A 25552-nucleotide genomic window follows, 5' to 3' on the forward strand; every position below is an offset into this window, starting at 1 on the left:
GTAGATTTGCAGTTGAGCCATTTGAACAGTGGCACTTCAGATGCTCAAAGCATGGCGTTCAAGTTTTTAGTCTAATCTTGCTTGAAATTTCCACAGTGTTTTTCTCTAAAATAGCCATGTCTTGGAGATCTGCAGTTCTGTCATACAATTAGCATGTTTGGAAGATGGCTTGAAGTACACTATGTGAGATGTTCAAAGTGCACCATATAGCTATATCCTAACCCTCCTCTCTGAACCTGTCTGCTGTGTTTGTTGGTTGTCATTAAGCTGTTTGTTTTCTAATGTTCTCTAACAAACCTCTGCAGGCTTTACAGAGCAACTACATTTATAATAAGATTAGATTGGATTTAGGTAGACTTAAGCTGCTAATTAGATGATTTCTGAAGTCACCTGGTTGCACTGGATTTTATTTAGAGGTATCGAATTAGTAGAGGCTGAATACATATGTGTGCAACACTTTTCAATTTTCGTTTTATTAAAACAATAAAAACCATGTTTTGTTTTCCTCTATACAATTATACTCTACTTTGGGTTGGTTTTCCACATAAAATCCTGATAAAATACACTGAAGTGTTTCTGCAACATAACAAAATGTAAAAGAATTTAAAAGGAATACTTTTGCATGGCTCTGCATAACAATCTCAATTTAACAGGCAAATATTCAAAGTTTAAATTGAAAATCACTTGTTTTTTTTAATCAAGTTTAATTTTCAGCTTTTAAACTATCACTTTCAAACATCATGTAATTTTTTTCTTCTGATCGTGGAAATAAGAAAACAGATTAACCAACATTAACAACAGTAATACTGTAGTTTATAATGCAACAATTACGCATAGAGTCATGAAAGATAAAAATCATGCCATTGCAATGTTTTAGTTATGAGGAATTTCAATATCAACATGAAAACTGACCTGTAAGTTCATTAAAAAAATAATCAACAATGATTCTTTGAATCTTTCAGTGAATTGCAGTAATACTTATATAAAATCAAATATTCTGTAAATTGTTTTTTTTTTACTGGCAGGACTACCTAATAGAAACATACTATATGTTGTCATGACATAGACTATTCTTGTCTTTAATCTTTGTTTTCATCTTTGTGATGTATTTGCACCAATATTACCAAAAATAATTACTGAGATTTATTCCAAAAACAAGTTTGGTGTTGTTCATCTTGATGCAAATGTGGGATAATCACTCAATTCTTTAATTTGATTGGAGGGCTTTGTACAATATGTTTTGCTGTAACGGGATCAAGGTTTTCTCTGAAACATGACCTCACAAAAATGGTGAAATAAACACAATCCTTCATTTTAACATTTGTTTGCAGACATTTTCTTTAAAATGTCCTAAACTTGTAGGGTTACTTTAGTTCTCAGTCTGTGTTCGGTGAAGGAAAACATTGTGGTTTGGTTTAAGAAAACATAATGCTTGGCCAACTTTAAATCAGCTGGAAAACCACAACAGAAACTCTTAGTTCTGCTCTAATTTGACTGAAGAATCAGCAGCGGTTTTACAAAGAAGACTTTCTCTTTCTCTGCTCATTTATTAGGCTTTGCTTATTGATATCATTATCAATACATGGTTTGAAAGTCTTACAGATCTGTTTATATATAAAATGGCTCGGGTAAAACTATATACTTTTGTTTATTAAGACTTAGGAAATCTATAAATGGTAAAATTAAGCTCATATTTACTTTTTGCAGTAAACGTAGACACAATCTGAAAAACAGTTGAGCAGAGAGACATTAGAGACTCACGATGAGTTAAAGGAAAACAGATAATGCAGGATTTCCATATGATCATGCAGCCTTCATGTATTATTCCCCTGATAACTTGAACCCGTTTTTCATATATATGTTATTATATTGATTTGCAGACCCAGATCCTACACCCTGGGGGTGTTCGTGTGTCACAGCTGCTCAGGCCTCCATAGAAACATTGCTCAGATCAGCAAGGTAAAGTCTCTGCTGCTGGATCCCTGGAGCTCTTCTGAGTTAGAGGTGAGTTTTTTAAAAATTCCTTTTTAATTATAAGAAATAATGAATAGAGCAAGAGACGCAAGGTTTTGTCAGCACCGTGTCCTAAACATGTGATATTTTAATGAAGCAAAATAGACAGTCAAATATCAATGTAGAGCCAAAGCAAAAAATAAGGTATTTTGCAAGTTTGCCTTATTAAATGAAAAGTATACATTTCCTGGGTTGTTTGCTGATTTCTTGGTCAAAAAAAAACTTTTGAATATATTCTCAGAAACAAAAAAAAGATATGGGCCACTCAAGTTATAAAAAGTACAAGTCTGCTTTAGAGTAACCCTCAATGAATGTTTATTTACTATGAAATTAAAGTGTAACTGAATTTTCTTGTACCTTTTCTATTTTAACAAGATTTTAATTATTCAGTAAAAATATCATCTAAAAATTAAAGTGACCTTGAATCTGCATCAACTATTGCACACAAAGTCAGGAAGCTGAAACCAGCCTCCTGGCCGCACTGCGGACACCCCTGGTTTAAAGGTTAGCTCAAACTAACATCTCCATCCAGTGGCTGCATTCCTCCCAAACAGCTGAAAGTCTTGTTTTCTGCCTCCTCACTGCTGGTAGTCAACAGTATCAATTGAGCTTGGTCTGAAAGGCGTGAGCCAGCAGCTGGCAGACACAGCCTGCATCTTTGTCCATGTTATCAAGGGCATTTGTTTATCGAAGATCTTGGAAAAAATTGTGAAATGTTAATGTTAAAAAGAAAATGTTCAGAAATAAATGACTTCTCTGTTTTCTTAAAAAGTTGAAAAAATGCCTTTCAAAGTAGGTACTTAAAATAATGTTCGCAGCAATGGTTCTGCTGTTCCTCTTGTCTGTATGGACTCAATATTTTTTCATCACAGGTTTCAAAACAGGCTTTTAAGTGTGCAATACAATCTGCAGGAAGTCAGTAGCATCACCTCATTATGTTTCTGCATGCAACCCATGTGTGTTAGTATGTCCTAAAATGTTGTGTAAGTTGTGTTTAGGTTCTAGCTATAGCTCAAGCTTTAAACATGCATCACAGTTCAGGCCATCATCCAAAACTTTAAATAGTTTACCACAACTGTAAATCTACCAACACATGGCCATCCTCTTAAAGTAACAGGCTGGGCAAGGAAAGCACTAATAAGAGAAGCAGCCAAAAGGCCCATTGTCTCTCTGGAGGAGCTGCAGAGATCCACTGTTTAAGTGGGAGTCTGTCAACAAGACAACTGTTAGTCATGTCCTCCACAAACCTGACCTTAATGGAAGAGTGGCAAAAACATTTTTTTTTGAAAGAATAGTTTGCCACAAGCCATCCTGTGGAGACGGCAAAGCTGAATGAAGGTCCTATGGTTAGATGAGACAGAAATCGAACTTTGGGGCTTTCATGCAAAACTCAATGTGTAGCTGACGAGTAACATTGCACATCACCTTGAACACATTATCCCCACTATAAAACACAAAAGTAGCAGCATCATGATGTGGAGATACCTTTTTTCAGCAGGGAAAGGGGGAACTGGTGTCAATTAAATTACTTTCAGGTTTGTGGTTGCAACATGACAAAATGTAAAAAAGTTACAGAAGTATGAATACTTTTGCAAGGCACTGTAATATGCCAGCAACAGATAAGAGGAATGTCTTAAAGCAGGAATATTGCTGTGCTGTTCATAAGGTAAACTTTGCTTTTTTCTTCCTTTTCTTTTTCAAGCTTATTCATGAGGTCGTTTTTGTAGTTATTTGTTTTCTGTTTTCCTAAATACAAAGTCATGTCATTTGGCTCTAAAATTAAAACTACATATCACTGAAAACAAACCTTTTATTTCAAGAGTTTAAACATGGTCTGATACAGTTTAATAATAGGATCTGTGTGTACCAGTTTTCAAATCTGCTATTTATCGGTTGCAGTATCAGCAGTTTCTGATGATGACTTTCACTTTTTGAATGTTGAATGAGTATAGACTTTTTTAAAACAGGGTCACATGACGCTACAATGCACCATTAATGACCTTTCAAGTTATATTGCATGTAATTCAGCCAAAAATTTAAATTGATAATAAATAAATAAATAAGACCACTTACTAACAGTTGAAGTAAAACAAAAAAACCTTAATTGGCTTACCACAGTAGAGCCTGTCAGTGGAGCAGTTGTTTTACTGGAAGTAGAAACAAATTAAATAATCCTAATAATCCCAAAGTGTTTATGTACTTGGGTTATGAGCATTATATCTAGATCAGTGGTCCTGAAAGTAAGTGCCACTTCAAATAATATGACTGATAAGCTCTCTATGTATCACCATAGTGTCAGACATTTAAAATTGCACTATAGTTAGATATTTCCATGTGTTGCATTTTCTCACAAAAAACAAAGAAGATAAAAAATTATTCATTTTCACAGCATGTTTGAGCAAGGTTTTTCAAGCTGGAAAAACAATCAGGAAGGGCTCTTGAACTTAGAATCTCTAGAGGGAAAGACAAGAAAGAACGTACAGCCTCAAGAAAGTACAGTGATAGCTGCAGTAATAAATGATCATCTGAACGTCTAGCAGTTTGTATCTCATTGAGTCCTTCACCACACATAAAAATATGTACCGGTACACCTTTTTGTGATTCCCTTCCACTGTTTGAGAGCAATATATGCAAAGATGTGTGTTTTGCTTGTATAGCTAATAGTAATTAGCGATTAGTGCAATTAGTGATTTTTGCTAGTTTCTTGACTTGCAAAAGGATAAGTTGAGTTTGATGTTATTCCTAGATTAAAGGTATGGCATTGTTATGGTATTAAAGGGGAAATAGATCGCAGCAGAAGATTTGCTTGAAATATCCGTTCAGAGTTGTCTGCTTCAGTTTGTACCAGGGTGGGGTTTCTTGAGTTTTCCACAACACATCCTTTTTGAGTTGCAAATCTTTGAAGCATGAGTCAGTGGGCTTGACCTTCTGTTCTGTTGGTTGTTTTGGTTTATTAGCTTATATTACTGCTGGTTTCCATTGTATTTTTTTTGTAAACAAGTCAGAATGAAATTTCCTATGAGCACCACGAAAAGTACGACCAGTGAAACCTGCACCACATTTTGAAAACAGCGTGTCTATGCAATCTCAGAGAGAAATCAAATCTTTTAAATTATGGTGGGAGATGTACGCTCTTGTTATGCATTCAGATCTTACTTTGATACTTTGACACATACCTATTAAACTACTCTCTGCTGCTAATCAAGTACACCCCTTTATGGTACACTATGTCTGTATTGACAGTGGCCCCTTTCGGTGTCCCAGTACACCATGTTACATGAACTCATTATCAGTTAACATGATCAACTTGCTAAGTTACTTTTGCTCAACTTTTGTTTTGCTGTATGGAAAACCCTTCTTTTCTCTTCATTACAGTTTATAGATTTTGTGGGGAACAATGCTGCCAAGGCTAAATATGAACAGATAGTGCCTGCCTTCTACTATCAACCCACGTCCAAAGATTGCATGTAAGTAGTCCTCCTTCCCCAACCCTCATTAAATTTTGCCTCAGGTATTTCTTTCATGTTTGTTATTTGAATCAAAACTTTCAAATGTAAGATGAATTACTGTATTTTCACAGCACATTAACATGAAACTGCTGAAAGTTTCCTTTTTTCCCGTTAATTCCCTATCTGGAATAACCTTTGGTTATAAGGCAGCTACAGAATTAAACAAAAAACACTGAAATCTGACCAGCAAAGCATTTATTTCAGGTTGTATCACAGTGGTTACAGCTTTTTATTACCCTGTAAGTGTTAAGCAAATTCATCTTTGGAGTATAAATCTTTCTAAAAGGTTAACAAGGATGAATAACCTTTATAAAGTAGGCTCATATAAAGTTTTTTCTAAATCTTAAAGTGCACTTTATATCACTGTGCAGTGAAAAAGGATCTCTTTCTTACAGATTTCTTCTATCTTTACTATCTTGTTACACTTAAAGGTTTCAGATCATTAAAAAAATGACATAACACAAAGATAAGCTGAGTAAATACAAAAAGCAGTTTTCAAACGATGGTTTCATTTATTAAACAAGCTATCCACACCTAACTTAACCCCATGTGAAAAAAACTTACTAGTTGTGCCACCATTGGTGGCAACAACTGTTGCCACCAATGGTGGCTATTTCTTATTGTGGCTATTTCTTATTGTGAAATCATGAACACTGACCTAAACTAGGACAAGTGAGGTGTGCAGTGCTTTAGATGTTGTTCTGACTTCTTTTTATGAGGAGGTATGAGTCAGTAATTTGTTGTTCTTTGGAAGGTTCACCACAGTTCTGCTTTTTCTCTATTTGTAGATAGATAATAGCTTTAACTGTGGTTCACTGGAGTCCAAAAGCCTTAGAAATGGCTTAGTAGCCTTTCCTCCAGACTGACAGATGTCAAACACATTGCTTTTCCCTTTTTTTATTCTATCATTTAGTTCGGAGCATGATGTTTTGCATTTTTAGATCTTTTACGACAACTTGTCAGACAGGTCCCTTTTTAAGCTATTACTTAAATTGGTCCAGCATTAAAAGGCCTAATTGTGGTGAGTGAAATTGGACCAAAAAATTAGGTTAATGACAATCAAGGGGGATTCTTTTTCACATATGGCTGGGTCAGATTATCCCTGATGTTAAAATTAACTGATTTTCACTTCACTGATGTTTTAAAATAGGGCAAAAAGGCAAAAAAGACAGAAATCTTGTGGAGGGATAGTACTCTTTCGGGGTACTATATTTTAAGATCCCCTGAATAATAAATCTAGTGTGGAGTAAAAGTTTGCTGTACATTTTGTAGACAGAATTTAACTTCTGTATTGTATAATTTTTAATTTTTGTGTAGACAGTAAGGCATTATTATAACTTTAGAGTTCTGCTGAACAAAAAGGTGCCCTCTGTGGTTTTGGTTTACCAAGATGACTTGTACAAACTCAACAGTGACAAGAAAAATAGGTTCAGTGACTAAACAAAATGTCCTTAAAGCTAATGATTGTTTAAACTAAGCGGCCTGAGTGAAGAAAAGGCCTTTGTAAAAGAAAATATAAAAACACATGCAAGGCTTTCATTTACATTTTTTCTAAACTAAATTTGTGCACAAACATCAACCAAGACATATCACCAGTCATTTCCTGTTGCAGCACAGTGGCATATGAGATAAACAACCACTAATGCTCAAACTATGAATAATTTAGAGTCACCAGTTATGTTAACTAACATGTTTGTGGGTTTGGGAAAGAAACAGTCTTTGGTAAAACATGACTAAAAAAGGGAAGACTATGTAAAAATTATGTTTATACGCTTTTTTTATTTAAATGAAAGCCCCAGACATGTAGCATCATTGTCTGTTCATCAATAGTTTAAACCACATCAGCTGAAGCATGAAGTGAACACCACATTCTGTGTTCTGCAGGCTCCTACGGGACTAGTGGATCCGAGCCAAGTACGAGAGGAAGGAGTTTATGTGCGTGGAGATGCAGGAGCCCTACTTAGCAGGTAGGAATAAACGTGTCTGCACACATAAACACATGATACTTGTTGCATATGTGGGGACAGAATTGTTTGTATCTTGCACAGCGAAACCCATTCAGTGCTTACTGAATTCTCATCATCGGATAATGATTAGCAACATTCTTGGTTGGAACAGCTAACAATGCGAGGATATAGAAGATAAACGTCTTGTGATACTGCCACATTTACTGAAATAATTTTATTGGGGTTAAATGGCTGGGATGTTTAAAAATTATTTACTAACTTTTTCAGGATGTGACTTTTGTTTTGTACTGGATATAAAATGAGCGATAGGTAATTAGGGCCCCTATGGGCCTTGTGTCCCTTTTCCATTGGCTTGATTTGGCCCTACTCGATTCCACTCTGCTCGCTTTGTGAGCGTTTCCATTACTGTTTTTTCCATACTGGTACCTAGTTTTTCAGTCCCTGCTCTTGAGCAGGTCCGACCAGGGCTGAGTCGGGATTACATGTGATGTGAACAGATTGCTGTTCACTGATTGGCCATGGGACCAGAAGAAATGAGAAGGTTTCTGCTGAGGTAGTGCAGAGAAAAGTTAATAAAACTCGAGAACAACTACAAAATTATCAAGGACCACAATGGCCGGAGCAGGTCAAACCAAAATATAATTTTACTATTTACAAATTATAAACCATGCCTGAAGACTGAAAGAAAAGAAAAAGGACACATCAGATTTCTGAATTACACGCAGGCTGCACGCTGTATTTACTAACATCCTAAATCAGCTGATCACACATAAAATCACCTGTTCAGACACACAAACATTTCCCTCAAAACACACAAAACAATTCGACCATGAAACAGCGTGTTTGGATATGTATTGACTGTCCTCCCTCCTGCAGGAGGAGGGAGCAGGCAGAGAGCAGCTGCCTGTAATCAGACAGTCTGCCTCATATCAAACGAGAGGAAATCCCGCTGTATCCGCAGAGCATGAATATTTAATATCCCACCTAAAACTAACTTTGCCATGGTCAAAAGTCCAGACCAGACCAGTCCAGACAGCAGCATCTCGTGGAGCCGGGCTTCAGCCGCCATGGCTTCAGCCTTCAGTGGGTCAGAGGAAACACAACTAATACCGTAAAGAGTAAAGCGAAAACGAGTGGAGAGCAGCCGTGCCACCTGAACTAAGCTAGTGGAAAAGGGGCATTAGTTACAATTTATTTATATCACCCTTAATCTAGCCTTCTAATCAACATGTATGCATGCATGGTTGCTTGACAGATAGATGCATCAGCTTGAATTATTTTGTAAAGGCAATGAGAACTGGCCATCAGTGTAACTGCTTTGTGGTGTCTTCTCAGCACATTACACATTTTCAAATTATTTTTTCCCTCATACTACCTCATGCCATGAACCATTTTCATACCAGAGCTTAATTACATCAAACCCTTAATCCACCCTAGGCTGCTTCTCTGATTTAGTGTTGTTAATGTAAATTAGTCTGCTGATGCAGAGATGCCTGCTTCACCCTGAATGTTTAGGACAGGGATTGTCAACCAGTCGATCACGATCTTTGAGACTTTACCCCTAGATCCCTGAAGTAACAGGAAAATTAAATGGACCATCTGTGTACCGCTTGTGTTCCCTCCACTCCTGGAACCATAGCTGTCAATGAAAAGCGCGGTTTTACAAGTGAACCTCCACCCTGTCACTCACGTCAATCGCAAGATGCAGCAAGGTACCAGGTAGCTAAAATGGCAGTAGATTTAAGTACAAATGTACTGTTAAAAATAAACTGATTCTTTAATAAACATTTCTCCACTATGAACACATGTTTGAGCATAACTAAGTGCTCACCTAAATGAAGCAGGTTCATGAGCTTCTCTGTTAACTCTTATATCATTACCTAAAAAAAGCATAGAGTTGGAAGGATTTTTTTTTGTTTAGTGCGTCAACAAATAGATATTGTCTTGGTTCAGGACCAAGTCCAGGGATCTTAAAAGGGCTCAAAAAAGTTGGTGACCACTGGTTTAGGATAATGACACAAAAAACTACTGCCCTACCAGGTCTGTTTTCTGTGGCATGGTAACAGCAGTGGAAATGAAAGGGTATACAGAATTCAATTTAATTCAGTTTATTTATATAGCACCAATTCACAACACATGTTGTCTCAAGGCACTTCACAAAAGTCAGGTACATACATTCCAATTAATCCTAACCATTGAACAGTGCAGTCAGATTCAGTTATTTATTCAAATTGGATAAAAAGTTTTTCTATCTAAGGAAACCCAGCATATTGCATCGAGTCAGTGACTTCCAGCATTCCCTCCTCCTGGATGAGCATGTAGAGACAGTGGACATTCAATGGCGTTGACTTTGCAGCAATCCCTCATACTGAGCATGCATGTAGCGACAGTGGAGAGGAAAAACTCCCTTTTAACAGGAAGAAACCTCCAGCAGAACCAGGCTCAGTGTGAGCGGCCATCTGCCACGACCGACTGGGGGTCTGAGAGAACAGAGCAGAGACACAAAAAGAACACAGAAGCACTGATCCAGGAGTACTTTCTATGGGAAGGAAAAGTAGATGTTAATGGATGTAGCTCCTTTAGTCGTTTCACCTAGAAAGAATGAACAGATAAACTCTGAGCCAGTTTTCAAGGTTAGAGTCTGAAAGAAAGCACATAGAGTTAGTCACAGTAAAAGCTCAGTCAGTAACCATGTCTAGGAGAGAGAAAGGGTTAAACACTGAAAGACAGGGCCATGTGGATCATCGGTAGAGGGTGAGCATTAAGTTGTTGCCAGCAGAAGCTTGGACAATGCCCCTCTCCAGAAAGGTGTCACAGGTAGACAGAGTAAGGCCAGGTGTAACTTCTAGGAAGAGAAAAGAGAGAGAACATAAAGTTAGAAGCTAAAAAAACACCAGAGTAGTGTGAGAATGTAGCGAAGAGGGTGAAAGTGGTCATTATGTCCTCCAGCAGCCTAAGCCTATAGCAGCATAACTACAGAGATAGCTCAGGATAACCTAAGCCACTCTAACTACAAGCTTTATCAAAAAGAAAAGTTTTAAGTGTAGCCTTAAAAGTAGACAGGGTGTCTGCCTCACGGACTAAAACTAGGAGCTGGTTCCACAGGAGAGGAGCCTGATAACTAAAAGATCTGCCTCCCATTCTACTTCTAGAGACTCTAGGAACCAACAGTAAACTTGCAGTCTGAGAACGAAGTGCCCTGTTAGGAACATATGGAACAATCAAATCTCTGATGTATGATGGAGCTAAATCATTAAGGGCTTTATATGTGAGGAGGAAAATTTAAACTCTATTCTGGATTTAACAGGGAAGGGAAGCTAAAGTAGGAGAAATATGATCTCTCTTTTTAATTTTCATCAGAACTCTTGCTGCAGCATTTTGAATCAGCTGAAGGCTTTTAACTGCATTTTGTGGACATCCTTATAGTAAAGAATTACAATAGTCCAGCTTTGAAGTAACAAATGCATGGACTAGTTTTTCACCGTCACTCCTGGACAGGATATTTCTAATTTTGGCAATGTTCTGGAGGTGAAAGAAGGAAATCCTAGAAACCTGTTTAATATGGGATTTAAATGACATCTCCTGGTCAAAAATAACACCAAGGTTTTTAACTTTATTATCGGAGGTCAATTTAATGTTATCCAGGTTAAGTGATTGACTAAGCAGTTTCTTTTTTAAAGACTCTGGTCCAAAGACGATAACTTCTGTCTTGTCTGAATTTAGAAGCAGAACATTTAAAGTCATCCAAATTTTATGTCCTCAAGACATGCTTGTAGTCTATCTAACTGGTTGGGCTCATCAGGATTCATGGATAAAGCTGAGTATTATCAGCATAACAGTGAAAATGTATCCTATGCTGCCTGATAATTTTACCTATTGGAAGCATATATATAGTAAAGAGAATTGGCCCAAGTACTGAAACCTTTGGTACTCCACAATTAACCCTGGAGTTTAAAGATGATTTATCATTTACATGAACAAACTGGAATCTGTCAGAAAAATAAGATTTAAACCAGCCTAGCGATGTTCCCCTGATCCCTACAGCATATTCCAGCCTTTCTAAGAGAATATTGTGATCGACTGTATCAAATGCACCACTGAGATCTAACACAACTAGTACAGACGACAAGTCCATTATCTGAGGCCATAAGAATATCATTAGTGACTTTCAGCAGAGCTGTTTCAGTGCTATGATGAGCTCTGAAGCCTGACTGAAACTCTTCAAACAGGTCATTGCTGTGTAAACACTCACACATTTGATTAGCAACTATTTTCTCAAGAATTTTAGATAAGACTGGAAGATTGGATATAGGTCTGTAATCTTTCAAGTCATCTTGATCAAGCGAAGGTTTCTTAAGTAAAGGTTTAATTACAGCTACCTTAAAAGCTTGTGGTACATATCCATTTACTAAGGATAGATTAATCGTATTTAAAATGGGGCTGGTATTCAGAGGGAACATTTCCTTAAATAATTTGGTTGGGATTGGGTCTAACATACATGTTGAAGGTTTAGATGAAGCTAATATTTCTGATAACTCAGGAAGCTCCATAGGATCAAGACAGTCCAAACACAGATCAGGTTCTACAGTTACTTCCAATGTTGTCTCACTTGCTGAGGATGAAGTAATCATCTTCGGAAGTATGTCAAATATTTTATTTTTAATAAAATCAATTTTATTTAAGAAGAATCCCATAAAGTCATGACTGCTGAGAGCTAAGGGAATGGATGACTCAGCAGAGCTATGACTCGGTGTAAGTTTAGCAACTGTACTAAAGAGAAACCTAGGATTATTCTTGTTCTCTTCTATTAATGGGCGTGAGGTTTTGGTCCGGATGGACCGCAGCCTCCTGCCAGAGGGGAGAGTCTCAAAGAGTCTGTGACCGGGGTGGGAGGGATCAGCCAGAATCTTCCCTGCCCGCTTCAGGGTCCTGGAGGTGTACAGTTCCTGGAGCGACAGTAGACTGCAGCCAATCACCTTCTCAGCAGACCGAATGACACGCTGCAGCCTGCCCTTATCCTTGGCTGTAGCAGCGGCGGTACCAGATGGTGATGGAGGAGGTGAGGATGGACTCAATGATGGCTGTGTAGAAGTGCACCATCATAGTCTTTGGCAGGTTGAATTTCTTCAGCTGCCGCAGGAAGAACATCCTCTGCTGGGCTTTCTTGATGAGGGAGCTGATGTTTGGCTCCCACTTGAGATCCGGGAGATGATGGTTCCCAGGAAGCGGAAAGATTCCACAGTGTCAATTGTGGAGTCACAGAGGGTGATGGGGGCAGGTGGGGCTGGGTTCTGCCTGAAGTCCACAACCATCTCCACTGTCTTTAGAGCGTTGAGCTCAAGGCTGTTCTGGCTGCACCAGTCCAACAGATGGTCCACTTCCCATCTGTACGCGGACTCGTCACCATCAGAGATGAGTCCGATCAGGGTGGTGTCGTCCGCAAACTTCAGAAGCTTGACAGACTGGTGACTGGAGGTGCAGCTGTTGGTGTATAGGGAGAAGAGCAGAGGAGAGAGAACACAGCCTTGGGGGGACCGGTGCTGATGGTCAGGGAGTCAGAGACGTGCTTCCCCAGCCTCACGCGCTGCTTCCTGTCAGACAGGAAGTCAGTGATCCACCTGCAGGTGGAGTCGGGCACACTCAGCTGGGAGAGCTTCTCCTGGAGCAGAGCTGGGACGATGGTGTTGAAGGCAGAGCTGAAATCCACAAACAGCATCCTGGCATAGGTTCCTTTGGAGTCCAGGTGCCGGAGGATGAAGTGAAGCGCTAGGTTGACTGCATCATCTACAGACCTGTTGGCTCTGTAGGCAAACTGCAGGGGGTCCAGGAGGGGGTCGGTGATGTCTTTTAGATGTGAGAGCACAAGGCGCTCAAAGGACTTCATCACCACAGAGGTCAGGGCGACGGGTCTGAAGTCATTAAGCCCTGTGGTCCTTGGCTTCTTGGGAACAGGGACGATGTGGAGGACTTGAAGCAGGCTGGCACATGACATGTCTCCAGTGAGGTGTTAAAAATGTCTGTGAATACTGGAGGACAGCTGATCAGCGCAGTGCTTCAGGCTGGCTGGTGAGACAGAATCCGGACCAGCAGCTTTCCGGGGGTTCTGTCTCCTGAAGAGTTTGTTGACGTCCCTCTCCTGGATGGAAAGAGCCGTCCTCGGCGTGGGTAGGGGGCTGGTGGGGGGGAACTTCAGGGTGGGGGTTGGAGGTGCCAAGGCCCCTCTTGAGGTTGGAGAGATGGGGGTGGTGGATTGTGGCTGCAGCTGTTGGGGGGGCGTCGTGGGAGATGGTTGCAGGACTGTCCCTTTGTCTTTCAAAGCGGCAGTAGAACTCGTTCAGGTCGTTGGCGAGGCGTCGGTCGTTGATGGAGTGGGGGGCTTTCGGCTTGTAATTGGTGATTTGCTTGAGCCCTTTCCAGACAGACGCAGAGTCGTTGGCTGAGAACTGGTTTTGGAGCTTCTCAGAGTACAGTCGTTTGGCCTCTTTCACTGCCTTGCCAAACTTGTACTTCGCCTCTCTGTATATGTCTTTGTCCCCACTCCTGAAGGCCTCTTCCTTATCCAGTCTTAACCTTCTGAGTTTAGCTGTGAACCAGGGTTTGTCGTTGTTGTAACTCACCCTGGTGCATGATGGTACACAGCTGTCCTCACAGAAGCTGATGTAGGAAGTCACAGCCTCTGTGTACTCGTCCAGACTGTTGGTAGTAGTCCTGAACACATCCCAGTCTGTACAGCCTAAACACGCCTGGAGATTCTCCACAGCCTCACTGCTCCACTTCCTTGTCGTCCTCACAACAGGTTTGCAGAGCTTTAGTTTCTGCCTGTTGCAGGAATCAGGTGGACCATGATGTGGTCGGATTGGCCCAGTGCAGCACGTGGGACGGCGTGATAAGCGTCTCTGATGGTGGTGTAACAGTGATCCAGAATGTTGTCCTCTCTGGTCGGACATTTTATAAACTGTCTGTATTTGGGAAGTTCGTGGGTCAGATTACCTTTGTTAAAGTCACCAGCGACGATTACTAAGGAGTCCGGGTTGGTCCGCTCCACACTCAGTATCTGGTCGGCGAGCATGCGCTGTGCGACCTGCACGTTAGCTTGCGGTGGGATGTAAACAACGACCAGGATGAACGAAGCAAACTCACGGGGGGAATAGAAAGGCTTACAGTTTATGATGAAGGCTTCCAGGTCTGGAGAACAGTGCTGCTGAATCACTGTCACGTCGTTGCACCAACCACTGTTGAGGTAAAAACAGATTCCTCCACCTTTCGCTTTGCCGGAGAGTTCCGTGTCTCTGTCCGCTCTGTAGAGCTGGAATCGAGAAATAAGCTGTTCTGGCTTGGTGAAGTGTCTTTTTATACAACAGTAGGCTATTTTTCCAGATTAAGTAGGAATTCTCTAGGTGTGTAGAGCGCCATTTTCTCTCCAATTTTTTAACATTGTGCTTTAAAGTGCTCAGCTCTGAATTAAACCAGGGAGCCAGCCTCCTATGGAAAATTACCTTCTTTTTCAAGGGGGCTGCATTGTCTAATGCACCACGCAATGATGAAGTAACACTATGAACAAGAGAATCAATTTGTGAAGGGGAAGAAACAAAATGATTGCCCTCCACTGTTCTTTTCTGTGATAATGAGGAAATTAAAAGTGGAACAGATTCTTTAAAGGTTGTTACAGCATTTTCTGATAATGATCTACTATAATGAAATTTTCTTTCAGGCGTGGAGTACTCGGTTAAATTAAACTCAAAGGTAATTAAAAAACGGTCAGACAGGACAGGGTTATGAGAGAATATTGTTATGTCTTTACATTCAATGACATATGTCAGCAAAAGGTCTAGAGAATGAAGACAAAGGTGGGTGGGTTTGGTGATGTTTTGAGCAAAGCCAATTGAGTCTAAGATAGCATGAAAGGCTATATTTAATGTCAACATGAATGTTAAAATCCCCCACTATAATAACCTTATCTGTATTTAACACTAAATCAGATAAAAAGTCTGAAACCTGATCTAAAAATTGAGAGCAAGGGCGTGGTATACGGTACAAAACAACAAACAGAAGTGGGTTTAGTGCTGTGCAATTTGGACGAGGAAAACTAAGGATTAAATATTCAAAAGAGTTGTAACTATTGATTGGTCTGGGACTAATCAATAAATCGGACTGAAAGATGGTTGCTACTCCTCCTCCTCGCCCAGTATTTCAACAAATGTAAAAATTTAAATAATTAGTAGGAGTTGACTCATTTATAGTAACATAATCCTCTTGCTGCAGCCAGGTTTCTGTCAGGCAAAGTAAATCAATCTGATTGTCACAAATTAGGTCACTAACTAGCAAAGTCTTTGAAGAGAGAGATCTTATGTTCAGTAAGCCACATTTAATTGTTTTATTTTTCTTTTCAGTCTGAGTTGTGTTTATTTTTATGAGATTTTCATGATGTCCTCGTTTTACATTATTTTTTAATCTGTTAATCTGTTTTTAATTTTGGCCGTGGGCGAGACACTGTCTTAATAGGGTAATGGGTGGGTAGCAGTACAGAAGCTGCAGAGAGGAGTGTTAAACTACGACCCTGCTTCCTGGTCTGAACCCTGGGTTGTCAGAGTTTTGGAGAACTAATAAATTCGGCCAGATTCCTAGAAAGAAGAGCTGCTCCATCCAAAGTGGGATGGATGCTGTCTCTCCGGATCAGACCAAGTTTTCTCCAAAATGTTCGCCAATTATCAATGTAACCCACATCGTTTTCTGGACACCACCTAGACAGCCAGCGGTTGAATGACAGCATGCGGCTAAACAAGTCGTCACTGGTCAGATCGGGGAGGGGACCACAGAAAATTATGGAGTCCGACATTGTTTTGGCAAACTTACACACCGAAGCAACTCTAGCTTTGGTGACCTCCGATTGACGTAACCGGGTGTCATTACCGCCAGCGGAAATAACAATCTTACTGTATTTATGCTTATCCTTAGCCAGCAGTTTCAGGTAGGATTTGATGTCGCCCGTTCTGGCCCCTGGCAGACATTTGACTATGGTCGCTGGTGTCTCTAGTGCCACGTTTCTGACTATGGAACTGCCAATTACCAGAGTTGGCTTCTCAGCGGGTGTGTCGCTGAGTGGGGAAAATCTGTTAGAAATGCAGACGGGTTGGTGGTGACCTGTGGGCTGGGATCTAGGACTATGCTTTCTACGTACCGTCACCCAGCCGACCTGAGGCTACGAGGAGCTACCCTCAGTGGCTCCGTGCTGGCTAAGGGGCCTCGGCTATCTGCTGGTTTTTCAACAGCGTGGAGCTAGGCCTCCAATTTCGACACACTCGCCTCCAAAGCAACAAAAATGCTACATTTATTACACTTACCATTATCACTAAAGGAGGCAGAGGAGTAACTGAACATCTGACACAGAGAGCAGGAGAGAGGAGGAGACTCAGAGATAGAAACAGCAGAACGGGTAGCCATGGTGGAGTTAAAGCTAACGCTAAGCCTAGCGACCCCTTACCACTACTAAAAAACCGCGTAAGACATGGAGAGTCCCCAAATGTTAAATGCAGCAACAGAAAGTATGTGTTTTAGCGTGCTTATGTATTATAACAAGTAAGAGATATCACAGTACAGAGAAATCAGATCAAACGAGCCTTCACACACCAAACAATCCACAGAGTGCAACAGTGAAAATAGGAGGTGACGAATATGCCTTACCACGCCTTCCGACAAATGTTGTTGAACCAAAAAGGTGACAACTTGCTTTGGGTCAGTTGAATTAGGCAGGCAGGCAGAGTACGGAGTTCAGGCAGGAAATCCAAAACACAAGTTCAGGAGGCAAACAGAAAACTGACCACAAGGAGGAACTCAGGAAGACAACAAGGGTAGTTAACATGAGGAACCAGAATGGGCCACAATAACTTCTATGGTACCTAAAAAGGTTCCCGAAGTAGAAATGTGCGTAAAGATTAAGATACTGGAGAACTGAATTGCAGTTAACAGTTCTGAAAATATCCAGTCTTTGTATGAAGCTGATTTGGATTTAAATGTAAAGACACCACAATCTTACTTTTCAGTATTATTTTAGAACCTGTTTTGGCAGGCATCAAACCAGCTGTAAGATATTTTAAATGTTTCTTTACAATATATTAGACATGACGCGGTTACCGGTATCAAGGCTTACAATGGTTTAATGGTTTTAAGAAGTTTCTATTTCAAAGGTGCTAAAATTTCGCATAACCATTATTGTAAATGAGGTAACATTGTTTTAAAGGGGCCGTTATCAGCTGATGAGCAGCATGCCTGTTAGGCAGGTAATTTATCAGATAATATTAAACTCATAGTGTTACTTTATGAAAGCAGAATGCCAGAATGTAATATTATTCTCTTGAAAAATACATTCTGTTATTACTGTTACGTCAAAGTCTTGGTATTTTTAATGAAGATTGTAATGCTATTCGAATCTCGTACTTATACCTTTCATACCTGTCACCTTCTGCTTCATAAGGGACAGGGTCGCGGGGGCAGTAGACTCAGTAGAGACATCTAGACATCCCTCTCCCCAGACACCTCCTCCAGCTCCTCTGGGGGGAGCCCAATGCGTTCCCAGGCCAGCCGAGAGACATAGTTCCTCCAGCGGGTCCTGGGCCATCCCCTGGGCCTCCTTCCAGTGGGACGTGCCTGGAACACCTCCTGAGGAAGGCGACCAGGAGGCATCCGGTATAGATGCCCCGAGCCACCTCAACTTGCTTATCTCGATGTGGAGGAGCAGTGGCTCTACTCCTCGCTCCTCCTGGATGGCCGAGCTCCTCACCCTATCTCTAAGGGAGTGCCCGGCCAGGATTTCGTTCTTTCGGTCATGACCATAAGTTCATGGCCATAGGTGAGGGTAGGAACGTAGGCCGACCGGTAAAACGAGAGCTTTGCTTTTCGGCTCAGCTCTCTCTTCACCACACCAGACTGGCACAGCGTCCCCATTACTGCGGCAGCGGCACGATCCGTCTGTCGATCTCCCACTCCATTCTCCCCTCACTCGTGAACAAGACCCCGAGATACTTAAACTCCTCCACTTGAGGCAGGAACTCCCCTCCAACCTGAAGAGGACAAGCCACCCTTTTCTGGTCGAGAACCATGGCCTCGGACTTGGAGGAGCTGATCTCCATCCCAGCCACTTTACACTCAGCTGTGAACCGCCCCAGCGCATGCTGTAGGTCTTGGCTAGAAGGGGCCACCAGGACCAAGTCATCTGCAAAAATGGTCCACTGGTCCCCAAACCAGACCCCCTCCGGCCCTGGCTGCGCCTAGAAATCCTGTCCATAAAAGTTATGAACAGGACCGGTGACAAAGGGCAGCCCTGCCGGAGTCCAACATGCACCGGGAACAGGTCCGACTTAGTGCGGCAATGCAGACCAAACTCCTGCTACACTTGTACTGAGACCGGATGGCCCCTAATAAAGGGCCCTGACTCTGTACTCCTGGAGCACCCCCCACAGGGCACCACGAGGGACACAGTCCCGAATACCCTGCAGAGGGTGTAGAGCTGGTCCAGTGTTCCACGGCCGGGACGAAAACCACACTGCTCCTCCTGAAAGCCGAGGTTTGACTATCGGCCAGACTTTCCTCTCCAATACCCTGGCATAGACCTTACCAGGGAGGCTGAGGAATGTGATCCCCCTATAGTTGGAACACACCCTCCTGTGACCCTTCTTATGAAAGGGGACCATCACCCCGGTCTGCCACTCCAGAGGCACTGTCCACAACCGCCACGCAATGTTGAAGAGACATGCTAACCATGACAGTCCCACAACATCCAGAGACTTGAGGTACTCATCCACCCCTGAAACCCTACCACCTTGGAGCTTTTTAACCATCTCGGTAACTTCAGCCTGGGTGATGAAAGAGTCCAACCCCAGCCTCTGCTTCCACCACGGAATGCGTGACGGCAGGATTGAGGAGATTGAGGAGACTCATGAAAACCGCTCTTTGTCTGACCCGTCACCCAGAGCCTGTTTGCCATGGGAGTCCCTATCAGGTGCATTTAAGCCCCAGAAAACATAACCTCTAGGGTCAGTTGAGCACTCAAACCCCTCCACCATGTTAAGGTGGCGGTTCAAGTAGGGGTTGTTCGAATTTCATGCCTGCTATTTAAACAGTGCCTTGCGAAAGTACTCGGCCCCCTTGAACTGGTCAACCTCTTGCCACATTTCAGGCTTCAAACATAAAGATATACAATTCTAATTTTTTGTGAAGAATCAACAACAAGTGGGACACAATCGTGAAGTGGAATGAAATTTATTGGATGTGTCAAACTTTTTTAACAAATAAAAAACTGAAAAATGGGGTGTGCAATATTATTCGGCCCCCTTGCGCTAATACTTTGTAGCGCCACCCTTTGCTGCAATTACAGCTGCAAGTCGCTTGGGGTTTGTCTCTATTAGTTTTGCACATCGAGAGACTGAAATTCTTGCCCATTCTTCCTTGCAAAACAGCTCGACCTCAGTGAGGTTGGATGGAGAGCGTTCGTGAACAGCAGTCTTCAGCTCTTTCCACAGATTCTCGATTGGATTCAGGTCTGGACTTTGACTTGGCCATTCCAACACCTGGATACGTTTATTTGTGAACCACTCCATTGTAAATTTGGCTTTATGTTTTGGATCATTGTCTTGTTGGAAGATAAATCTCCATCCCAGTCTCAGGTCTCTTACAGACTCTCAACAGGTTTTCTTCCAGAATAGTCCTGTAATTGGCCCCATCCATCTTCCCATCAATTTTGACCATCTTCCCTGTCCCTGATGATGAAAAGCAGGCCCATACCATGATGCTGCCACCACCATGTTTGACAGTGGGGATGGTGTGTTCAGGGTGATGAGCTGTGTTGCTTTTACGCCAAACATATCGTTTTGCATTGTGGCCAAACAGTTGGATTTTGGTTTCATCTGACCAGAGTACCTTCTTCCACATGTTTGGTGTGTCTCCCAGGTGGCTTGTGGCAAACTTTAAACAAGACTTTTTATGGATATCTTTGAGAAATGGCTTTCTTCTTGCCACTCTTCCATAAAGGCCAGATTTGTGCGACTGATTGTTGTCCTATGGACAGACTCTCCCACCTCAGCTGTAGATCTCTGCAGTTCATCCAGAGTGATCATGGGCCTCTTGGCTGCATCTCTGATCAGTCTTCTCCTTGTTCAAGATTAACGTTTAGAGGGACGGCCGGAGCAGGTGCATTTATACGGAGACTTGATTACACACAGGTGGATTCTATTTATCATCATCAGTCATTTGGGACAACATTGGATCATTCAGAGATCCTCACTGAACTTCTGGAGTGAGTTTGCTGCACTGAAAGTAAAGGGGCCGAATAATATTGCACGTCCCACTTTTCAGTTTTTTATTTTTTTTAAAAGTTTGACACATCCAATAAATTTCATTCCACTTCACGATTGTGTCCCACTTGTTTATTCTTCACAAAAAATTTGAATTTTATATATTTATGTTTGAAGCCTGAAATGTGGCAAAAGGTTTAAAAGTTCAAGGGGGCCGAATGCTTTAGCAAGGCACTGTAACAAATGAGTAACTGCATTTGAATTTGTTTTCCAAAGAAAAAGAAAAATAGAAAATGTGGTAAATTATATCAACTTACATTCCATTTTTGTTTCATTAGAATGAAATTCTCAACAGTCATTGGTCAGTCGGTTTTGTATTATGCACCTTAAAGACTTAATAGTTTCAATTTATGGACATCCCTAAAGACAGAACGGTTGCTGTCATTATTGCATCCGAAAATGTTAGGTAGAGCATGTAAATAAGTAAATAATCAACACAGTGTCGGGGCGAAATAAGAAGAAGCATGTCTCTCTGTTTTGCTGATTTAAAAAAAAAATGGTTTGTATCAGATTTAATAGACTGTTTTTCTTGGTTGCATCTGCGCAAGAAATAGGAAGCTTGCAAAATAAGTCAGTTTAACCTTCCTTAAAGAAAACCTGGCTTATGGCCATATTCAACCTTACTGTAACAACACAAGTTTTGCCACTCTGCTGCTATTTATCATTCGTCAAATAAAACATTTAACACTTCCCAGTATAAAAAAATAATCTTTGCTTTTGAGTTGTAAACATCAGTAATCAGTATAGAAGGTATTTATCCTTGACACTATAGTCTAAAGTATCTAGTTTGGATAAGCACCATGCAACACATAAACAACATATGCTTGTAGGAACTAAAAGTCCAATTTCAGTTTCAGGTAGAGGATCGGGAGCTCCAATCACAGTCTTGTGACTGCTGAACACTGTCTCTCTCTGTCAGTGGCTTCTGTGCAGAGCTTTGGGAGCATGTGGCTGTGCGCCTCTGCCATTGAGGAAGAATGCCCTCCTTGTGTGCAAGCATTCTGGGTAACATTGTTCACAGAATTAGAGTCCAGTATATTCAAAGGACCTACAGGAACAAACTGGTATAAGATTATGGTGAAATAACTATGTGTAAAAATACCACAGTACACAAAAACTGACAAGAAAAATTTATAATATGACCAAGGAAAAGCAACAATTATTCTTACTGCTGCTAAAAAAAGATAACTTTTGAAATCTGAGAAAATATTTCAGGCTTTTATTACATTCTGCTTGGATTACTGTAACTCTGTGCTTGCTGGGCTTGATAAATTCTCAATTCAGTGGCTGCAAACTGTCTAAGATCCTTCTTCTGACAAAAAGTAGACACTGTGATAACATCATACCTAAGCTGACCGACTTTCTGGGTTACTTTAGAATACAGTTCAACGTTTTAGTGCTTGTTTTTAAAAGTCATAATGATATGCAGCAGCATATTTGATTGAACTTTAGCACCGTCATCCTCCATCCAGAGCATTAAGATAAAAAAAACAAAGAAAAACAAATATTAGACATCCCTGGAATGAGGCTTAAAGATAGGGTGACAGAGCCCTCTCAGCGGTGCTGCCTAAACTGTAGAATAACCGACCTTTGTTCTTTAGAGCTGCACAGACTCTTTATGATTTTATGAATCATTTAAAAAAACATTTCTACTCCTTTGCTTTTAGTTCCTGTTGAGCAGAATATTTTAGTTTTTTACTGTGAAACTTTTTTTTTCATTTAAGTAGTTTCATTATCTGGTTATGTTTTATTGCAGCTTTATTTTTTTGGTTAAGTTACTGTGATTTTATTCTTTAATCAGCACTTGGTTCAACTGTGCTATAAAAATAAATATTGACGTTTAACGTTTTGACTAATAAATTGAATAAAACAATAAAATAATTGTATCTACATTTCTTTATTCTTTGGATTTTTATATGTAAGCTTAAGCAAATTCAATTACGATTGGAGAAAGGGTGCATTTAGTGCAGACAAACAATGCACTTATTTGTCTTGAACAGAATATTTCACCTTAAATGTTGGTATTGGATGCATGATTATATGAAATATTTTTAGCTAGGTCATTTAGTACCCTATAACAATTTCTAGAACAAAATCTAAGTTGGAAATCAATTTAAAACCTTTAAAAGACCTAAGAAAAACTATTCTCTGAATTCTTCAATACAATTCAGTGTATTTATATAGCACCAACTCACAACACATGTCGTCTCAAGGCACTTCACAAAGTCAGGTACATACATTCCAATTAATCCTAACCATTGAACAGTGCAGTCAGATTCAGTTATTTATTCAAATTGGATAAAAAGTTTTTCTATCTAAGGAAACCCAGCAGATTGCATCCAGTCAGAGATTTGTAGCAGTCATTCCTCCTGGATGAGCATGTAGAGACAGTGGACAGTCACTGGCGTTGACTTTGCAGCAATCCCTCATACTGACCATGCATGTAGCGACAGTGGAGAGAAGAAATTCCCTTTTAACAGGAAGAAACCTCCAGCAGAACCAGGTTCAGTGTGAACGGCCATCTGCCACAACCGACTGGGGATTTGATCCAACTGCTTGTTAACGCAAATTTCTAATCAGCCAATCACATGGCAGCAACTTAATGCATTTAGGCATGTAGACATGGTCAAGACGATCTGCTGCAGTTCAAACTGAGCATCAGAATGGGGAAGAAAGGTGATTTAAGTGACTTTGAACGTGGCATGGTTGTTGGTGCCAGACGGGCTGGTCTGAGTATTTCAGAAACTGCTGATCTACTGGGATTTTCACGCACTACCATCTCTAGGGTTTACAGAAAATGGTCTGAAAAAGAGAAAATATCCAGTGAGCGGCAGTTCTGTGGGCACAAATGCTTATTTGATGCCAGACGTCAGAGGAGAATGGCCAGACTGGTTCGAGCTAATAGAAAGGCAACAGTAACTCAAATAACCACTCGTTGTAGCCAAGGCATGCAGAAGAGCATCTCTTGAGGTGGATGGGCCACAGCAGCAGAAGACCACACCAGATGCCACTCCTGTCAGCTAAGAACAGGAAACTGAGGCTACAATTGGCACAGGCTCACCAAAATTGGACAATAGAAGAAAAACGTTGCCTGGTCTGATGAGTCTCGATTTCTGCTGTGACATTTAGATGGTAGGGTCAGAATCTGGTGTCAACAATGTGAAAGCATGGATCCATCTTCGTGGGTAGTAACCAGCAGGAAAATTCGCCATGTCATAAAGCATGAATCATCTCAGACTGGTTTCTTGAACATGACAATGAGTTCACGGGACTCAAATGGCCTCCACAGTCACCAGATCTCAATCCAATAGAGCACCTTTGGGATGTGGAGGAACGGGAGATTCGCATCATGTGCAGCTGACAAATCTGCAGCATCTGTGTGATGCTATCATGTCAATATGAACCAAACTCTCGGAGGAATGTTTCCAATACCTTGTTGAATCTGTGCCATGAAGGATTAAGGCAGGTCTGAAAACAAAAGGGTGTCCAACCCGGTACTAGCAAGGTGTACCTAATAAAGTGGCCGGTGAATGTATTTTGACTGGAAAAATTTGCAAACATTTAGGGTAATACAACAAATCTGTGCTTACCTGTGTTGCTAAGGTGCTGGTCACTTTTCTCCTTTTCGGTTTTTTTTTTTTTAAGATATTTTTTCGGCGCTAGTGGCCTTTATTTATTTTTTTGACAGTAGGCAGACAGGAAAGAGGGGTAGAAAGAGGGGGGGACATTCGGCAAATGTCGCTGGGTCCGGGACTTGAACCCGGGACAGCTGCTTCGAGGACTGCAGCCTCTGCATATGGTTGTGCGCTTAACCCCTACACCATCAGCGCTGCGCCCACATTTTCTGTTTTTTACCTTTGCGGCTTTTGTTATTGTGTTTCAATCTGTTGCAAACCTAATTACGCCAATTAATAACCACCAGCGGTATGAACAAGATCTAAACTAGCAAGTGGGTTCAGCAACTGACCAGGCGGAAGCGCACCACTCGAGAGACATTACAGAATAACAGCATACCTACAAAGTGAAATATAATAAAATAATAATAGAAATAAAAACTTTTTTATGATTACATAGTTTTTGTGATTGCGTGGAGTCATTGAAAAACTGAATGATTAATTGCACAGTTAGCTTAAAACAATAGTTTTAAGCAAACTTGCTGACTGCAAATATGAAATGTTTGTCTTTCTGCTCTCTCATTTTATTGAGCAACACTGATAGGATAATCAATTGACAGTTTACCACCAGTGTGCAGCAACAGGTGGGGGAGGAGCAGCACCATAAATACAGAGAAAACTCCACTGGCTTTGGCAAGTTCACTGGTATCTCGTTGGGAGGACTTTAAACCGTTTGATGGAAAATGTCAGTGGTTTTGAAACCACAACCTTTTAAAACCTTGGTATAACTTCACCCTAGAACCCAAACCAGCTGCTATGGTTGTAAACTCACTATTTTCATTTCAGTTTTTGTAAGCCTTGAACATCATAACCTATTCTCCTTTTCTTTGTTGACAAAATTATGACCAGAGTGACCCCGCCCTCTCTCTAGTGCAATAATAGCAAACTCATGAATCATTGATAATGCCATTGCTCAACGGGGAATTTACTGCTGCATGTGAATAAAAAACGATTACATTTTAACTGAACAATGAAATAAGATCCTAATGAGCGGACTCGGACAAACTCGCAAAGCAAACATTAAGGTGTTCCTTAATTCCAGG

At 40.9% G+C, this 25552-nt stretch overlaps 1 protein-coding gene and 1 pseudogene across 1 annotated transcript in view; one reads left to right on the forward strand and one right to left on the reverse strand.

Moving 5' to 3' along the window:
• LOC124863899 overlaps window positions 1-25552 on the forward strand; it is a 40375-nt pseudogene that overhangs the window by 8105 nt on the left and 6718 nt on the right.
• The window catches only part of LOC124863898 (ras-related protein Rab-26-like), a 95043-nt gene continuing 79771 nt past the window's right edge, over window positions 10281-25552 (reverse strand). The window contains exon 9 of the mRNA XM_047358451.1: window positions 10281-10334. Coding sequence (XP_047214407.1) covers window positions 10301-10334 — 34 coding nt within the window. The 3' untranslated portion in view covers window positions 10281-10300. The remainder of the gene's footprint in view (window positions 10335-25552) is intronic.

The sequence above is a fragment of the Girardinichthys multiradiatus genome, chromosome Y (genome assembly GCF_021462225.1).
Source record: "Girardinichthys multiradiatus isolate DD_20200921_A chromosome Y, DD_fGirMul_XY1, whole genome shotgun sequence".
Classification (NCBI taxonomy): domain Eukaryota; kingdom Metazoa; phylum Chordata; class Actinopteri; order Cyprinodontiformes; family Goodeidae; genus Girardinichthys; species Girardinichthys multiradiatus.